Here is an 18,697-nt window from a genome sequence, read left to right as displayed (position 1 = left end):
GACCCAGTCCATGTTCTGCATTGATACTGCCTTTCCATTTTTGCGTCCACTCGTACACGTATGGCTCAATGGCAGCCAGGAGAGCTGTGGTCTGCACTTTATTTAACAAATCCTTTTCCTAAAATTCACCTTTAGGATACAAACAAATAATGTTGACCATCTGTATGTGAACTTCAGAGGAACACATCTAAACCTCTGAAGGGTGGCCATATCTGCAGCAGATGAGAGAAAATAAAAGATTCTACCTGTGGTCTGCACTTTATTTACCAGTATATAATATAATAGAAGGATACTATTTTGAAAAACATGCTTAAGTAGTAATGTCTTAAAATAAAAAATCTAAGTATAAAGGGTTGCCTGGCCATGGATCCAAAATTTCAACGTGCAGAAATGATCTTTAAGCCACTTCATTATCACTCTTGCAATATGGTGCTTCATCATGCTGTATAATGGATATTCAGATTATGTTTTTGGGCAGAATAATGGACAGCCCACTCCCACACATTGATGGACTCAGGAGGATGCTTCACTTTTGGCACGACAAAAGCACTCGTAGTGCTCACCTTTTCTTCTCCAGACAATTGATTTTCCAGAGGTCCCAACCAGTCGGGAAGGATCATCATAACTTTGCACCAGTTTTTTGCTGTCCAATCCTTGTACTACCTGCAGTATTTCAGTCTGTCATGGATGTTTTTTTTTAGAGAAGTGGCTTCTTCACTGCCCTTCTTGACACCAGGTCGTTGTCCAAAAGTTTTCACCTGTACAGACAGATGCACTCACACCCACCTGCTGCCATACTTAGCAATCTCTGTACTGATGGTGCCACAGTTGTGTCAGGAGGAGATGTCCGGTTGCTTGCTGGACACTTTGAAGCTTTCTTCACTACAGTCGAACCTCTTGCCTTTAAGTTTTTGATGATCTGGTAAATGTTTTTTTCAGGTTCGATATTTTTTGAAGCAATTTCCTTGCATGTGAAACTATTTTGATGCCAATCGATGATGGCTGCACATCTTTCTTTGCGAACAAGAACAAAATAATTGGAATTACTTCTTTCCACCTTCCCTTTTATATGCTGCTGATCATTTTGTGCCAGGACCAAAAACAGTGAAAACAGTTAAACTTTTTCCATGTTTAAGTGCTATAGTTGGGTCCCCAGTGCTTCTATCAACCTATAAAATGTGAAAAAGCACAACCCAGTAACTTAGTTTTGATGAAAAAGTAATTGACAATTGGCTCCCCTTGTGATGTCAAAAGGGGATCTTATTATAATAATACCGCCCTTTAATCTGAACAATCCAACCATGGCAGTGCCATTTAGTGCACACACACACACAGAGAGAGAGAGAGAGAGAGAGAGAGAGAGAGAGAGAGAGAGAGAGAGAGAGAGAGAGAGAGACCATCATGGCAATCAGTGTTTGCATTTCATCAGCTCATTTGCATATAGACGGTTTTAGCAGTAACAACATAAACAAGCGGCTTTTGTGGTCAACACGTAACTTTAGTAAACTCGCTAAGAATAAAAAACAACAATTCATTTTAAAGACGTTTATTTATATAACAAGCAAAATAAACAACACATAGATTACATAGGAAACCAAAACATTTGTTATTTTCAACGAGGTATTTGTTAAAGAGTTCAGAATAGGAAGCGGTGCGCGCTGCGCTATGAAACCCATTCATTTCAATGGCTTGCCCCGCGCGAGGGCGGTTTGTTGTTGCGTCGAGCAAAGCCGCTCGTGCGTCCGATGAAACGGTTTATAAAAGACGTACATTTTTGCTCACTTCTACAAAGTGGCCATTTTAAAATGTTATTATTAATTATCTCTACGATATTTCAAACTAAAACTTCACATATGTACTTTGTGGACGACAAATATTTATTTTAAATTTTTAGTCTTGTGAAATGTCCTCTTTAAAATTCATTTTCGGCCATATAAATTTAAAATGCATCGGATCACTCTGCACAATAATCTTGAAACTTTGCAAAAAAAAGTGTACCAATAATTTTACACATGACTTGCGGTATTTTTCATGTTGTGGGATGTTAGCATAAATGTTTAAAAGGGACAGCACGTGGGAAAGTTCGGTTGTGTTCAAAGATACATTGTTATAGAAAGTGTCCTTTGAATGATGGAAATTCAATTTGATCCATTAACAAACATCTTAACCACTTGGTTGAAACACCTTATAGTGTAAAACAACAAAATGCAAAAAAAAAGAGTTAACAATTATCGTAAACTTTAAAGGGACACAAGGCAGCATTTTTATGTTAATAAATCATCTTCGTAAGTCGGTATATGGTTAAATGACTCATTACATGACGAATGAGGACTCTCTCGCCCGCCCCTACCGTCTGTAGGAAGAATACCCCACTTGCAAGTTCGCTGTATCCGACCCGGTGTCCTTCAGTCTCGTATAGTCTTAGATATAGAACGCATTTACTCCCAGACACTAGGGGGAGCTAGTAGAGAAATAATACTCAGACTTGCCTTGTGTGCCTTTAAAAAAAAAAAAACATTGATTATTGGCTCAGTAAAATTGGCTAAATGTAATAAAAATCTTATTGCAAAACAAGTAGGAAACCTACGGTATCAGACGCTATATGAGTTGCAGCTTTTTCACATTATATCACAAATTGAACTGAGTCACCTAATATTTATCTTACAATAAAGAACTTCATCAATGGGTTATGAACTTTAAGCTGTCTGCTGGAGAGTCACGAGGAAAAACAGCGCCCGCTGCCGGCCAGGAGTAAAATCGGCGTCATTTGGCAGACACTTTCATCCAAAGCCACTTACAGTGCATTAAAGCTAAACATTTTATCAGTGTGTGTTCCCTGAGATCGACCCCATGACCTTTGTATTGCTAACACAATGGTTTACCAATTTAAGTAAATTCCTGTACTTATATTTGTGTCTTTACACTTCTATGTATTTCAACATAGGGGTCGTCTTTATTTGTGGTGTTAAGTGGTGTCTCTCTACTTTACAACAGTTGAAATAAAGTTTAAATACCAATAAATTATAAAATGTTTCCATGTTTGTATTCTGTAGGATAAACACAATTCGTGCACTATTAACAATTACATTTTTATTGAGTTTGAGAGATTGGATTTGTAACAAAATATGCATGATCCCGCCATACCTCAGTATGACAACATTTTTTACACAAATGAAGTGGTTATTGTGAAGACAGATTTTATTTAACATGTAACATTTTATTAAATTGTTTTAAAATGTATATATTTTGTAATATTTAAGAAAAAAGTAGTGTCCCCCAAATTCATGTCTGTGGTGTTACAACAATGGATGTCTCCCCAAAAGGGGGAGATCTATTTAGATTACTTCCTGTGTGTAAAGGTCGTTGCAGGCACTGATTGATCTGAAGGGGCATTAAAGGTAGCTAAATTTCTGACAAATTCATGTGTCATACTTTATTAGTGTCTCTGGTGTTATGTTTATAACTTGCAGATTTTAAATATTTTAATCAAAATTTTCATAAATACATGAAAATCTTGATCTTGAAATCATTATCATGGCCATCTCCATTTTAGAAAAGACTGGATTTAGGCTAATTTTTCTTTGGTGTTACTGTCTTTTTACTTCCAATATTGGTAACACACCACAGACATAAGTGGATGTTTCACTGGTGTTTTAAAAATCTAGAAAAAAATATTTTAAATTAAACATGTTATTAAGTTTTAATTTTAATGGATATAGCATATTAAACTAATTTTAAATGCATAACAAATATTTTATAAAAACCAAGCATTAAAAAATAATATTCTTATTTGCCACCCCAATAGAAGAATGACCCATTTGCTAAGATAATGATTTCATAATGACTGTAACAAGCAAAAAATTAAATAAACATCAAAGCAGTTCTTGGTAATTTTATTGTTAAGGTCATTCAGAAATAATAATAATAATGATTTAGAAATATTGCTATACAATATTTTATCTCTGTAGTACACATTTCATAGACGGTTTTTCACATGCAGACATACCTGTCAGGTGTTTTTGTCAGACTTGCATATCATTTCTTAATATATAGAGCCAAATCATAAACTCCATAAACACACATACATATGCAAGTCTTAATAAAGTCATATGAACTGTTCTTGACTGTTTCCTTAAGTGATTTAGAACATAACTTGAGCTCTGAAATGTGTCTGCTTGATGGCATTATTGTTCATGCCCATCTTTAGCATCCACCTGGACTTCATTCTCCGCACGTACTGCATGTCCTTCTGCTGCTGGCTCACGAAGCCCTTACCTGAGACACAAAGCACAGACAGCCGATGGTGAAAACAGAGCTAAATCATCCGCTACACTGACAAAAGGTTTGTATTCATACATTGTTTACAGCAATAAGCATAACTCACCAGAGTCTCCCCCCCAGCCAAGCGCTCTGTACTGTTTAAGAACCCGACCCACAGCCTTTTGGTTATGTGCCGGAACCAACGCCCTCTGAAGACCAAACCTCTGCTTGTAGTACCTCATCAGAGAGCGATGGCCAATCTTAGCACCTGTAATAGAGAGCAAATGCAAATGTTTTTAGTGAGCAATGTCTATAATAATAATTATTGCCAGACCATCGCTAGATGTTAAGTTAAATTATCATTTTTTAGCAGGCTCTTTTTTAAGCAGGCTCTTAGGGCGCACTAACACTATCCAAACCAAACCGCGCTCAGGCGCGTTTGACCCCCAAAGCCTGGTTTGATTGACTAGTGTGATCGCTCTGATCCGTGCGCCGCGGCCGGGTTGCAGAGGTGGGCCGGAGCGCGGTTCACTTGGGCTCAGGCGCGGAAGGCTGTGGTGTGAGCGCAATCGCGCCTGAGCGCGATTCAAAAGGTGAAGACGTCAGTTGCGCGACCACTCACCTTCATCTGCCTCCGTAAAAACCTTTTGATGCGCGCAGCAGGGTTATGTGAATGTCCGAGCTGCACACGTGACAGATCAACGAAGCAATATGATGACATGTGAAAGGGCTGTCTGTAATCGCGCACCAAATGACTCCGAATAAAAAACACAGACTTATCATTACGGTGGGTTCCAGTGTTAAGAGAGAGATTTACTTCCTGCTTTTTTAAAACAATCGCATCTTAATGACGAAAGCGCGCCCGGACTCGGATCGATAAGAAGTACGGTGTGAGTGCATGCACCTGGGGGAGTAGGGAGGGGTGACAATCGCGCTGGGGCATGGTTTGGTTTGGATAATGTGAGTGCGCCCTTATGTTTAGGTTCGGTCATTTCACTTTGATGGCAATAAAAAGGTTTTAGTCGGTAACTAAAATGTCTTTTTCACAAATGTGACAATTTTACTGGTATTTAACAAATTGCGTGTGCATGTAATCTTTTTTTGGCAAAAAAACTCCACTTCTTTGGACAAGACATAGTAAACAATTGCAAAATCACTAAAGATGCAACCAAGTCACAATGTAAAACTGAGGAAACTGAACCACACATTTGGGGGCGCTGTGATCCACATTCAGGTTCAAGTAGGTATGTGATCCATGGTCGTTTCGTGTGCCGTCGTTCATCCAATTCATCTTCCATGCATTTATGGGGCTTTAACACTGGGTACAGTACGTAATACCCGATAGGTTTTTTTGTACCACCTCGGTTGGGGTTCCAAATGAGCTGAGCTGATACTAAAACGTGACGTAAACAGCGAAGATCACTGATTGCACACTACCAGCGTCAATGCTAACGCATGATTAGCTTTACCTTTGTGCTTGGACGTTCTCGACCAAACCTTTATCATATCTGAGCTTTGTTGTAAGTTCCCATTTAGAGGTGAAAATCCTCCACAGGCTGAGATTTAGGAACACCATACCAGTGTTTTTCTTGCAGTTTGTGGCGGCACATCCGTGACTGAGGCACAAACTGTCAGGTAGTGATAAACGCAAAGTGAACACATCTATTTCTAGAGGCCAATTTTGATTTTGTGGTGGACTGCCAAATAAATTAATGTATGGAAAACACTTGCTCCCACTTTTTGTATGATGTCACATTAGTAGGCACGCAAATATAACGACACACCTATAATCCCTCCCACTCTGAAGTTGTACTAAACTCAATGGAAAATCTAATCAAGCCAAAGTAAGGTGAGCTGACACGAACTGACCCGTGGGATACTATGCAATGGAAAAGCACCATTAGAGGACTTTGCTAAAAAAAATTAGCGTTTTGCAGTTTCTGACAACAAAGCGGTATTTCTGAATGGCCTGAAGCCTGGATTAAACATATTTGAAGTAAAGGTATTTGAGGAACATATAATACATGGCAAGAGCATTCAGTCAATGTCATTATCTAATTTTGTAACAATTTAGCTAGGGATGCACCGATACCGGTATCGGCCTCGATACCACATTTTCTTAAGTACTCGTACTTGTTAAAAGTCCCCCGATACCTGGAATCGATACCACGGTCTGAGAAATGTCTATGTTTGAGGGGCGTGTAAGGGGTTAATGCCTCTTGTGTTGTCCAAAGAGGCAGAGTTTACAACAAACTGGAAAACTATTCCTTTGTTTTTTTGTTAAATTATATGACTAAAGCTGTTACCTGTAAATTTAAATCATGTTTTTTTATTAAGTACTCGGTATCGGCACGTACTGAAATGCAAGTACTTGTACTCGTACTCATATTTCAAAAAAGTGGTATCGGTGCATCACTAAATTTAGCGGCTTTTACATCTGAGCTCCTCATATTTTAATCCACCTGCTAGTAAGTACCTGAAGGCAAAGTTAGCTCCAACGTATCGTCATCAAACTCTACAGTCTTATCATCAGGCAGCTCTCCATCCTTCATCTCCACATCATCTCCATCTTTAGCATCGGGATAACTACTCCTGCAAATGTACAGGGACAAGGATTATTCCACAAACTTTATTTAAATTGTAAATACTTTCAATTCGCACTTGGTTTGGGATGTTTGGTTTGGACTGAAATCCAGAGTAAACGCCCAAGCCTTCAGAATTAAATTACTTTTTAGAATTGTGTTTTATTTCCCAAACTTTATGTAGTGGTTATGTAATACAGTAGGTGTCATAAAATATTCAAATCAGATACATATTCACATACAAGCAGAACATAATAAATTACTATAAAACTGATGATTAGAAATGTGAGAGGTAACTGACAAATAACCCCGTACCTGAAGTCGTAAAAGTCTGCGAACTCGAGCGCAGAGTCTCCATCTGTGAAAAGTTTACAGTGACTTTTGTCGATCATGTGTGCCTGCACCGCCTCTGTAGAGTAAAACGACTTCCCTTTTTCATTACACCATAAGCACACCTTTCCAACACCGACCTTCTCCCCTGTAGAGAAATGCACAAACGAATTAAGAGACCAACTTTTCAAGTTGAGTTAGAAACACATGTCCTCTCTAACCCAAAGTCTCAGACTAACCCAGGTACGAAATAAATCCTCTCAGGTCCACCAGATATTCAATATCTGAGATGAAGAAGCTGTGTGTTTTGGTCATGTGTGCAACATTTCGGGACAGTGAGCGCGAGTGGTGTCCACAGAACAGACAGTTCGTCACTGGGATCGCATCAGGGGGCAGAGCCGGCCCGGACGCAGAGTCCTCTTCCATCTCCTCTTCTTCTTCTTCATCATCCATATCTTCATCATCTTCATCACCAACATCTTCCCATTCTTTGAACAGAGAACAATTTGACAAATATTTACGTGACATAAATTTCTATATGTGTGCATTTCATCTGCATATATATAACTATTGTTTTGTATAATAATAACAACTAGAAATTCATTAAAACATTTAAAGACAGAAATTAAGTTTATTACAAATTTTCAAACTGACAACATGAAATAGTACTTTAGACCCACATGAAAGCATCAATGCCATGTATTCTTACCCTCCTCTTCCTCCTGCTCCTCTTCCTCGCACTCCTCCGCTGCGATCTTCTTGGCTTGCTGCTCGAACCACTGCAGTCGTGGTGGTTTGTCCGGCCGCTGCCTGACCTGTCCCTCGGCTGGAGGGGCTTTAGGAGTGGTGTGTCTCTGTTGCTCTTTGAGTACTTTCTGAAGAGCTTCATTCTGTGCGTCTTTATCTAGCTCCGCCCCTTTCTCCAGATTCTTCTCATTCATTCGCTGAACGATCTCCTGGGCAGCGGCAAGGGCTTTCCTTTCTGCCTGCTGGTGTTTGTTGGACTGCATGTGATTCGTGTAGGCATTATCACTGGAGAACTTCTTGTTGCAGGTGGCACAGTAGGCAGAGCCGTGCCCGCCGCCCTGGCTCTCCTGCTCCGTCGCGGCCCGTTGGGCCAGCACACGCTCCTGGAAGTTTTCCGCCGTGACTGGCGGCATGTCGGCCACTTTTCTCTTCAGATTGTAGCGGTGCCAGTCTGTCTTATAATGTGCCCGCTGGACCTCGCCATCAGAGAACTGCACACGGCAACTAATGCACGTGTACGACATTACTGCAAAACAAAAATAAAACATCCAACAAATTCATGCATTAAAACGTTTTGTTAAAAAAACTTTTAATTTGCCATTAAAATATGCAACTCACCACATGAAAAAATAATTTGTAATGTATAGTATGTAGTTGTATATTAATTGATAAATGTAAAAAATACTGTATTAGAATTAAATATTTACTATGGTAAGGTTCTAAAACACTACAGTATTAATTAATTTTACTATAGTTTACAATTGTATACCGAAGCATACTATTCTTATGTAGATGGTGCACTGTAGTTTACTGCAGTATATTATGGTAATTAGTACACTTCGTTTAAGTATACTATAATGTTCTGTAGTATATTAACTAGTGAATAATAAATACTAAATAAATACTAGAAAATACTTTATTATTTACCATGGAAAGGTTCAAAATCACTATACTACAAAAATCAATACAATAGTTTACGGTAAGAATCAGTAAATACTAAATAACTTTAACGTGGGACATAACTGAAAAAAGTACAAACCTTAACCATCAAATTTATGCTATAAAAAATGCATAACGATTTCAAATAAGGCCATGGTGGTAATCATGTTGTAAACGCATAACATATTAATACGCGATCTCCTTTATAATGCGATCAGAAACACAACACCGTCATTTACAAAATCAAAACAAAACGACAGAAATTCTGTTCGTGAAGAAGTCATGGCGAATATCAAGTAATCTGTTAAAAATAAATTAGTGAAGCTATGGTGTGAGATCGGATATGATTTACATTCATAACGCGAACAACGTTAAGTTACAAATCTGTAAAAAACAGCAATTAATTTTTGTAGATCAGACTAAACATTCTTACCTCCGTTTAAAGTAAAAGTTTACACGATCAGACAGCTCCTCTACAGTGTCAACACGAGGATGGTGAAATGAACTTTGAACCCCACTTCAATCATCTCAGGTTTAAAGCGCCACCGTGCGGTCTGGAGGACCGTGAGAGCCATCAGGTTTACAAAGATAGATCATCGTTTAATCTTGTTTACACAATGCAAAAAATACAAATGGAAATAATAATAATAATAATAATAAAGTAAAAGAAACAAAAAAGTATAAATAAATGTTTTATATAAATGATAATATAAAGATTATATCAAATTAACATACACATAAATGTTGTTTTGTTAAAAATGCTCAAGGCACATTTTGGAAAAATTGTATTTGTCTGTTTTTCTATTAAACTACAGAGATGTGAAAGAGAAATATTAATTAATTTACTAGTACAGATATATATTAATAATTGTACAGCACTTTGGTCCTATAAAACTATATGAAAAAATTAGTAAATGAAAACTCTGCACAGTTTTTTTCAAAATAAGCCTGTAAAGCAGTGGTCTCCAGAATGGTGCATTCTAATAATAGCCTCAATTTTAATATGTATTACATATTTTTATAGGCCTATCAGTTTGGCTTTTTTATGTTTATTAACATTTTTTAACAATGATAAAAAATATCAACAAGCAAAAATAAAATAAAAAAATGAAAAGATATAAAAAAAGTGGGATTGGTGATGTAGAAAAGACCGGCATTATCATAATTCCTCCCGCTTGGACTGTAACAGCTTGTAAGTTAACTCCTGTTAGTACTGCATTGTGGGCAAATCTTTCAAACATAGTAAGGAGCGTCACATTTCTGGCAAACACCAGAGGTATTCAGGCCATTTAACGTACAGATTAGCTTGCCATTCAGGTACACAGTGCTTTTCAAATCGATGAGTTTTGTACAAAATCGGTGAAGAAAGGTATATCTAGAGCTACAAAAATGTACGGTATGTGGAAAATAATGTGTTTTTGAACCATAAACCAGAACACGTTGCATTATACCAAATACACAAAAAAATGTTTTTAAGCAATGAAATAGGTGCACTTTAATTATTCAAATTGGTAAATCATGCAGCTTGTAAATTAATCTTGTAAATATATGAATTAACAGATTTATACATACATACATACTCTATCATTGAAATAATCTCCAATAGTTTGCATGTCCCACATTGCCCTTACGAAAATTAACCATGGTTTTACTACAGTTAAAACCAAAAACACATAGTTACTGTAGTAAAACCATGGTAACCACAAAATAACCATGTTTCAACAATATGTATGTTTTAATTTAACTAAGGCTGCTTATTATCGTCTTTGAAACCAGGTCTTAATGTCATTTATGCATTTTGACTTCATACCATAACTGCTTAAATTAAGTTAATTGCAGCCTATTGGCCACTTTTCCTCCATATCAACATTCACACTTCCCTAAGGGCATACTTACACCATCCAAACCAATCCGCGGCCGGAAGTGTTTGACCCCCAAAGCCTGGTTCGTTTGACTAGTTTGAGCTCCAAGTAAAATAGTAGAAATAAGTAAAACATAGGACTTCAAAATATGGTGTTTCTGTATAGTTTCAAAGTAGAGCATTGCTTTTGCAGCCCAAAAGGTACAGGTTTCAAACTCTGGACTGATAAAAAATTAAATTGCCAAATGCATAAATGTAAAATATAGAGCTCTTAAAGGCAAAAAACATGCCCATTTAAAATGGTTTGTCCTCACTAGCATCAACAAACCTAATTCCAGTAAGACAGATATAAACTTTGGCTACTTTTGGTTTAAGGACACAGGAATTAAAACATGTCTGAAGTCTGTTGCAAGTAAAGTAGAACAGGAGGCATTAAATGAACTCACACACTTCAAAAAAATGAAAGTTTTAATAAATTAAGAAGAGCTGGGATAGCAGGAACACTTGGTAAAAGGGGTTATGTTATTTTATTAGTCTTAAATTTGTATCTACAACAAAGGGACAAGCAAAAAAATAACAACTCCATGAAAAATAAAACAAAAAGAAAAAAATACATTATTACACTTTTTTCATCCTTTTTTCATACCTAAAAGAAACTTTACAATATAAAGAAACACAAAGAACGTCTTAATTTACTACACAAGACAGAAAGAGTCCCTATAAGACAAGAATCCAAACTATCCTAAACATGAAATACAAAGCAAACCCAGGAGACAGAATGCTTTTTGCTCAATACTGCTTTTTGTTTGCCAGACAAAACAATGAATGATGGAGAACTTTTTCTTTCCCGTATTTTTAAACCCTCCGGACCTCACGTCCTCGCCAATGCTAGAGTTCTTGTACAGCGGCACAATAGACTTACAGAGACGGCCAACAATGTGAGTGGTTTACATACAAAGGATTGGCCGAGGGGAGACTGTCTGCAACCCATAAAATTCTCAAGATAACAGGAAGAAAGTTTCCTCCATTCCTTCTTAAATCCTTACTCTGAATAAGTTTTTTTTACTTTTGTTTGTTTTACTGAAATAGAGATAAAAATCCTTCATAGTAAAGACTGTGATGTGTGGTCACATTTGCATGTAAAGACTTCCTGTATTCATGTATATATCCATATAGGCATTGCGTTAAAAGGTGGGCTGCTTTCCGGAAAATACACACATCAGAAAGAGAACAGATGCATTTGCCCTCCGCTTTGGATCTTCAGGCATTTCTACGGTAGTCTATGTGAAGCGTATTCACGTCCAGTTTTAACATCTGATCTAACTTTCTAAGGTTAAAAGGCAAAAGCTGACAAAATCTTTACATTTGCATTGCATGATTATTTCATCTGTACATTTGAGAGTCGTAGACAGAGACCAGTGACTCTTTAAACTACAAAGACAGGTTTTTTCTTTACATTTTTCCCCTAAGATCTGTATTCATTGGTTGTGACTGAAATATCAAAACATGTCAATGATATCAAAATGCATTTTACAGTATTTACAACAAAGAAAGTAATAAAATAAAATAGACACTGTATAAACTCGGGTTTGTCTGTGTACATAATGTCGAAGGAGAAATTGAAAGCGGAGTTAATGTGTGCACTGTAAAAAAATTCCGTAGAAATTTCAATGTTATTGCAGCTGGGTTGCCGGTAATTTACCGTAGATTTAAATTTATGTTATTTACTTGCAAGAGTTTGTTCAAAGTTAAATAAATTTTAAATATTAACAAGTCTTTATCTTTACAGAATAAAACTATACAATAACAGCCTCATGCAAAGCATTCTGGGAACCAGAAATCATCCTCAACCTTTTTCTGTTTTTGCTTCAGATTTTGTTTCTCAGAATGTTTTGCTTGATGCTGTTTTTTTAGTTTTACTCTATAAAGACAAAGACATGTAAATGTTTAATGTTCATTTAACTTTGAACAAAATGTTGCCAGTAAAAATCATAAATTTAAATCTACGGTAAGTTACTGGCAACCCAGCTGCAATTTCTACGGATTTTTTTACAGTGTGTGTGTGTGTGTGTGTCCGAGTGAGAACGAACGTATTTACATATCAGCAGGTGGATTGTAGTATTTAGCTCTGATATTTGCCAGTTTCCTCAAATACCCATAATACCCATTTCACACCGATACTTCCAAAAACACATTTTGTTTAAAATGCACAACAAAAACTAAAAAAACACAAAATAATGACACATGAAACAAAACTTTCTTAAAGGGGACATTTCACAAGACTTTTTAAAAAATCTTTGGTGTTCCCAGTACATATGTGAAGTTCTAGCACAAAATTTACTATAGCATGTTAAAATTGTCACTTTTGTAGGTGTGAGCAAAAAATGTGCCGTTTTGGGGGGTGTCCTTTTAAATGCAAATGAGCTAATCTCTGCACTAAATGGCAGTGCTGTGGTTGGATAGTGCGGATTAAGGGGCGGTATTATCCCCTTCTGACATCACAAGGGGAGACAAATGTCAATCACCTATTTTTTTGCATGCTTGCGGAAAATGGTTTACCAAAACTAGGTTACTGGGTTGATCTTTTACACATTTTCTATGTTGATAGACGCACCAAAATATAGCACTTAAACATGGAAAAGTCACATTTTCATGATATGTACCCTTAAATTAAGTATAACACATATATTTGGTCACATCATACAGTATTAGTGACTCCTAAACAATAAGCTCAGAGAAGGGCTTGGAAACATTAGATACAGGATGTGGCTAAAACCACTGACATCTAGAAGGGTCTTTGCTTACAACTGGGTGATCAGTTTCCAGGTCACAATGGTCCACTTAAAGCTGCAGTGCAATGTTTCAGAAATGCGAAAATAAACGCTTTTGAAAAAAACGTACGTATTCTAGTTATATGTATATTATCGAGTTCGTAAGCATGTCATTGGATGTTTAAAAGGGATAGTTCGGCCAAAAACGATATAAACTCATGATTTACTCACCCCCAAGCCGTCCGAGATGCATATGCCCATCATTTTTCAGATTATTTTAGAAAATGTCTTAAATGTTTCAGTTAATCAAATGTAAAGTTACGGGGTCCACGTCCTTCAAGTCCAAAAAATGTGCATCCATCCTTCACAAAATAAATCCAAACGGCTCCACGATGATAAACAAAGACCTTCTGAGGGTAATCTGCGCAGTGTCGTTGTATAAATATCCATATTTAAAACTTTATAAACGAAAATAATTCGCTTCCAGTAACGCCGCCATCTTAGACTCCTCTGTATTCAGGAGAGAGTATTAGCGTAGTGTACGCACTTTTCTTAGTGACGTATGACAAATTCGGAGGGCGGGGGCACAGAGCAGCAGCAGAGAAACCTCCGTAAGCTGCGTAAGCTCTCATCCTGAATGCGGACGCGACTAAGATGGTGGCGTTACCAGAAGCTAGTTATTTTCGTTTATAAAGTTTTAAACATGGATATTTCTACAACAAAATGACACGGATTACCCTAAAAACGTCTTTGTTTATCATCGTGGAGCCGTTTGGATTTATTTTGTGAAGGATGGATGCACGTTTGTTGGACTTGAAGAACGTGGACCCTGTAACTTAAAATTTGATTACTGAAAGATCTTAAACATTTTCTAAAATAACTGAAAATGTCTTCGTCTGAAAAATGCTGGACATATGCATCTCAGACGGCTTGGGGGTGAGTAAATCATGGGTTTAATATAATTTTTTGCCGAACTATCCATTTAAAGGTGCCTGTAAATAAAAAGCATTATTTTAATTCTCAGTTAATCCCACAGTAAATTCTGGGTGATTCGTGTTTCTATATCAGGCCACTGCAATTTTGTTTTGTGAAAAAACTTATTTTGTAAAAAAATAGCAAAATATGTACCCATCCCCTTTAAAAAGGTCCTAACATGTACCCTTAAGTACAGATATGCATACATTTGGTACCAATATGTACGTTTGAGATGCTATTACTGTACTTATCTCTGAGGTACAAATATGAACTCTTTAGCTGCAAAGCTGTATTTTTTAAAAGGGTACCGCCCCAGTGACACATAGGGTACATATTTTGACCATTTAGGCTAGCATATGCGCTGACAAATATGTATATATATTATTATTAACACTGTATTCATGCACTGTAAAAAAGTTTGTTCAACTTAAAGTAATTAACCTGGTTGCCTTAAATTTTGGAGGTAACTAATATTTTAAGGCAATCAGGTAACTTACCTTTTTAAGCTGAATCAACAAATTTTTTTTACAGTGTGGACAGTACCTTTATAATAAACAAAATGTGTTTCAGGAGTCTTTTCCCACACCAGGACCTTTCCTACGAATGCACCCAGCGAACAGGAATCTCATCAGTACTGAAATATAACAGCATGTCTGTCACCAAAGACACCCTGTACATGCAGGAGGAAACGTGGGTCAGCAAATCTTGTGGAGGTATCTTAAAACTGGCATATTTACATGTGTACAATATGTCCAGAAGAGTTGCATGCAAAACATGTGCATGATAAATCAACTAATAAAGAAAACAAATAAATAAATGGATTTTCACACCGCACTTAATTCCGGGGTATCCTATCTTTAAACTGACCATGTAGCGACTGATTTGTTTTTGCATGTTTAAGGTGATTCAGAAACAACAAGAGCAAACCGCCGTTGCATCATTTTGGTATATTTGTCAATGTCATTTACCTTATAAATTTGCGAAAATAGGAATGGTGCACAGATGCACATAAAACCTGAAAATACAGGATTAATTATTAACCTGGATTAAAGTATAATCAGCGTAAAACGTGCAACCAAATAACCCAGGGTTAAGTATTTCAAGTGTAAAAAACCCAAGCGCATGTCCTGAAGTGAGATACTGTCGTTTTTGAGTATACCACAGTAAAATAGCTGTTTCTGCAATGTCTTTACTAACAGTTCAACGGTTAACCCGAGTCGTGTGTGATGGCTCTTTCTCATCCTTAGATGTTTGGACAAAAACGGCATCTAATGTGACTGAGCTTTTACAAAGCTGTATTTTAGAGAATTGAAACAGCGGGAGATGAAATTTTGCAGTAAACAGAAGTCATGTTATTGTGCATTATGGGTGTGTGCTTTTCTCCAAATCACGGTTTACATACGATGTGTCCCTTCCAAAAAAACAAACAAACAAAATAAAACAAACCTAATCAGTAACCATCATTACAATATTAATAAAAAATAAAAAATCAACAATTCATAATAATACAATACATACACAGAATAACGAATTGCCAAACCCATCAGCGTGAGTTTCATTTTGCATTACAAATGTACACAATAAAATGGAGGATAAAGTATCAGATATCTTCCGACTGCATTCATTCAAGATAAAAAAAACTCAATTAAAAAGTGGAGTGAGTTCATAAAGACGAGCAGCCCGAAGTGAAGTCTGCTATAGTATGGGGAGACCGGTGACACACACCTGCCATCCTACACGTGTTCAGCCCCGTCAGTGTCCTGAGCCAGACAGGAAGTCCGGGAGGCAGGAAGTGTCAGTCAACAAGTTCTTCCTGTGGCTCTGGGGCCGTTTCCTGGGATGAACCGCCTTCATATGAGTCCTGTGCTCACGGGGCATCCCAGAGGGCTGTGTGGTGAGGTCCGAGTGTCGTGGGCGGAGTAGCGAGGTGGCGGGGGTTAAAAAGGAACCAGGGATTTAAAAATTAAACAAAACTTAAAACCCGAATAAAAAATACAAACAGGAAATCACACACTCATCGTCATGTTGGGTGAATACTGGAAAGAGAAAAAGGGAAGGGGGGGTATATAGTGAAGGTGAGATCATGAGATACTCCACACAGTGCAAATACAAAATGGTATTGTGTCATCACTTTTTGCAAAATTTGCATTGACAAAGCAGTAACCAATAGACAGGACACTTTGATATCCAAACCCTAAAGCAGGCATTCAACATTCAAAGTCCTGCCCTGTCTAGGAAACTGCTGGTCCTTCAATACAAAAGCTATGTCCAGCATTCACTCTTGGTCTTGATTTGTCATTTACAAATCCAATTAGTTTTAAATTTATAGTTGAATTTAGGATTCCAGTCAGCTATTATGGTCAGTGGGCGGAGCCTTTAAAGTGCCTGCTGGGCGGAGCTGCATGACTGACAGGTGAGAGGAGTGTCGGGACTTTGGGTTTGGGTCAAACTCTACTCACACTTTCACTTTGGAATGGGTTGAGGAAGTTGCCCCCCATTTCTCCGTCGTCTCGCGGTGTACCTGGAGGGTTGTTCATGCCTGCCATGTTATTGGGGGAATTCTGATGTAAAAAAAAAGAGACAAAATCAATTAATGGGTATGATGTCACTTCCTCAGATGGCTGACCAATAGACAAACTTAAATACTTCTTACCTTTGGCAACCCGTCCATGTCAGCAGAACCTGAAAAAAAAAACATAATTATTAAAAATTTTACTAAATAAATGATACACTATTTTATATATACATGTACATTGACTTCTATTTTCTTTTTTATCTATCTGTTAAAATTGTTTACCTAATGATCCATTCATATGATGGGGTTCCATGCCACCCATACCTCCCATCGGACCATCCGGACCAGGACCCATGGGGAACTGAGAAAGAGAAACAGTTCAAATCAACCCAACACTTGTAAATAATGTGGCAAGCATTATTAAGCTCCTTGAGAACGGTCAATATAATCGCTGTATAAAGCACAAAATTATAATTAATTTTAGTAATTGTTATGTTAGACAGATCTCTGCGGCCAGTTGCATAAACTATTTAAACTAGCCTTACAAATTAGTACATTATTTCTTGAAAACCGTTAATAGTTGTTTGAAGGTCCATTGTGGGTTTTTTAGTGGCATTAGTGGTGAGATTGCGAATTGCAACCAATAGCTCAGTCCACAGCTCACCCCACAATTTCGAAATGCAACGAGAAGCTACGGTAGCTGCCAAAGGACAAACATGTCATTGTCTAAGACAAAGTAGGGATGAAACGCGCCCTGTAAAGCAGTTTGTCCGTTTAGGGCTACTGTAGAAACATGACGGCGACTTCCATGTATGTAGATAAAAATGGCTCATAGTCATACTAAGGTAATAAAAAAATTCATTATGTAACGTCTTTATACACCACTAACAATATAGTTATGTATATTCTATTGCATTTCTGTCAAGAGATCTTTCTAAAAGTCCCACATTGCACCTTTAAAATGTAGACTGGTCTCATTTCAATTTGAAAAGCAAGACTGATAAGCCCTAACTAGTTCTTAAAGCAACACTATGTAGTTTTAATGTAAAAATGACTTACAGCTCCCCCATGTGGTTGAAAAGCACAACAGTGCCTGGTATCAGACACTCTTTTGCAGGCAGGGGGAGGGGCCGGGCTGTGTTACCTACCCTCCACCGCCACTTTCAGAGTGTGCTTGTAGCAGCTAGGAGGCTGCTTGGGTTGCAGCAACAGTACAATTTGTCCAGTTAAAAGTTGTTCTATCACTGAAATAATTTTAGAGACATTATTTAAAGGTAAAAAAACTACATAGTGTTGCTTTAAGACACAGTCTTAATTTACCAGCTGTGTTTGTGCAACCGGGTCCAGGTCATGTGATCTTAACATTGGTGTCTATTATCCCTAAAACTTTATAGGTATGCCAAGGCTTTATTTTAGAGGTTTAACTGGGATCTTTCTGTAAGAAAAGCGATTCAATACTTACGTTGGGTCTGTTGCCTCCCGGTCCGATGGGGTTCATCATCGTATAGATGTTCTCGCTTGAGTTTGTGGAGTCTGGAAGAGAACAGAGAGTGCATTTGGGATGAAACAATGGCACTGAAACATGTTAAGATATGTCAGTGCAATATGTTTTTAAACGAAGGCAGCCAAACATGCATTTCAGTCTGGGACTAGGATAAACTCTGTCCACATAATCTCCTAATGGAGGAGACAAGAGCAAGGTGATCATATGTCCCCG

At 37.4% G+C, this 18,697-nt stretch overlaps 2 protein-coding genes across 3 annotated transcripts in view; both read right to left on the bottom strand.

The window, feature by feature from the left end:
* Nucleotides 1-3,877: 3,877 nt before the first annotated feature.
* Nucleotides 3,878-9,382, bottom strand: znf622 (zinc finger protein 622). Its single transcript, XM_065266975.1, has 7 exons — nt 9,292-9,382; nt 7,882-8,445; nt 7,412-7,660; nt 7,158-7,320; nt 6,737-6,852; nt 4,385-4,528; nt 3,878-4,275 (listed from the first exon to the last, which is right to left on the bottom strand). The coding sequence occupies exons 2-7, from the start codon at nt 8,441-8,443 to the stop codon at nt 4,142-4,144; spliced, it is 1,368 nt and encodes a 455-aa protein (XP_065123047.1). The 5' UTR covers nt 8,444-8,445; nt 9,292-9,382; the 3' UTR covers nt 3,878-4,141.
* Nucleotides 9,383-16,325: 6,943 nt separating this feature from the next.
* LOC135748689 (single-stranded DNA-binding protein 2) overlaps nt 16,326-18,697 on the bottom strand; it is a 95,310-nt gene continuing 92,938 nt past the window's right edge. For both annotated transcript variants that reach the window (XM_065266964.2, XM_065266958.2), the window contains 5 exons: nt 18,443-18,513; nt 17,263-17,341; nt 17,119-17,147; nt 16,925-17,026; nt 16,326-16,501 (listed from right to left, as the gene is read on the bottom strand). In XM_065266964.2, coding sequence (XP_065123036.1) covers nt 16,472-16,501; nt 16,925-17,026; nt 17,119-17,147; nt 17,263-17,341; nt 18,443-18,513 — 311 coding nt within the window. In that variant the 3' untranslated portion in view covers nt 16,326-16,471. The remainder of the gene's footprint in view (nt 16,502-16,924; nt 17,027-17,118; nt 17,148-17,262; nt 17,342-18,442; nt 18,514-18,697) is intronic.

This window comes from Paramisgurnus dabryanus, chromosome 6 (genome assembly GCF_030506205.2).
Source record: "Paramisgurnus dabryanus chromosome 6, PD_genome_1.1, whole genome shotgun sequence".
NCBI classification, from domain to species: Eukaryota; Metazoa; Chordata; class Actinopteri; order Cypriniformes; family Cobitidae; genus Paramisgurnus; species Paramisgurnus dabryanus.
The sequence above is the reverse complement of the archived record's forward strand: the minus strand, read 5'-3'. Positions and strand labels throughout refer to the sequence as shown.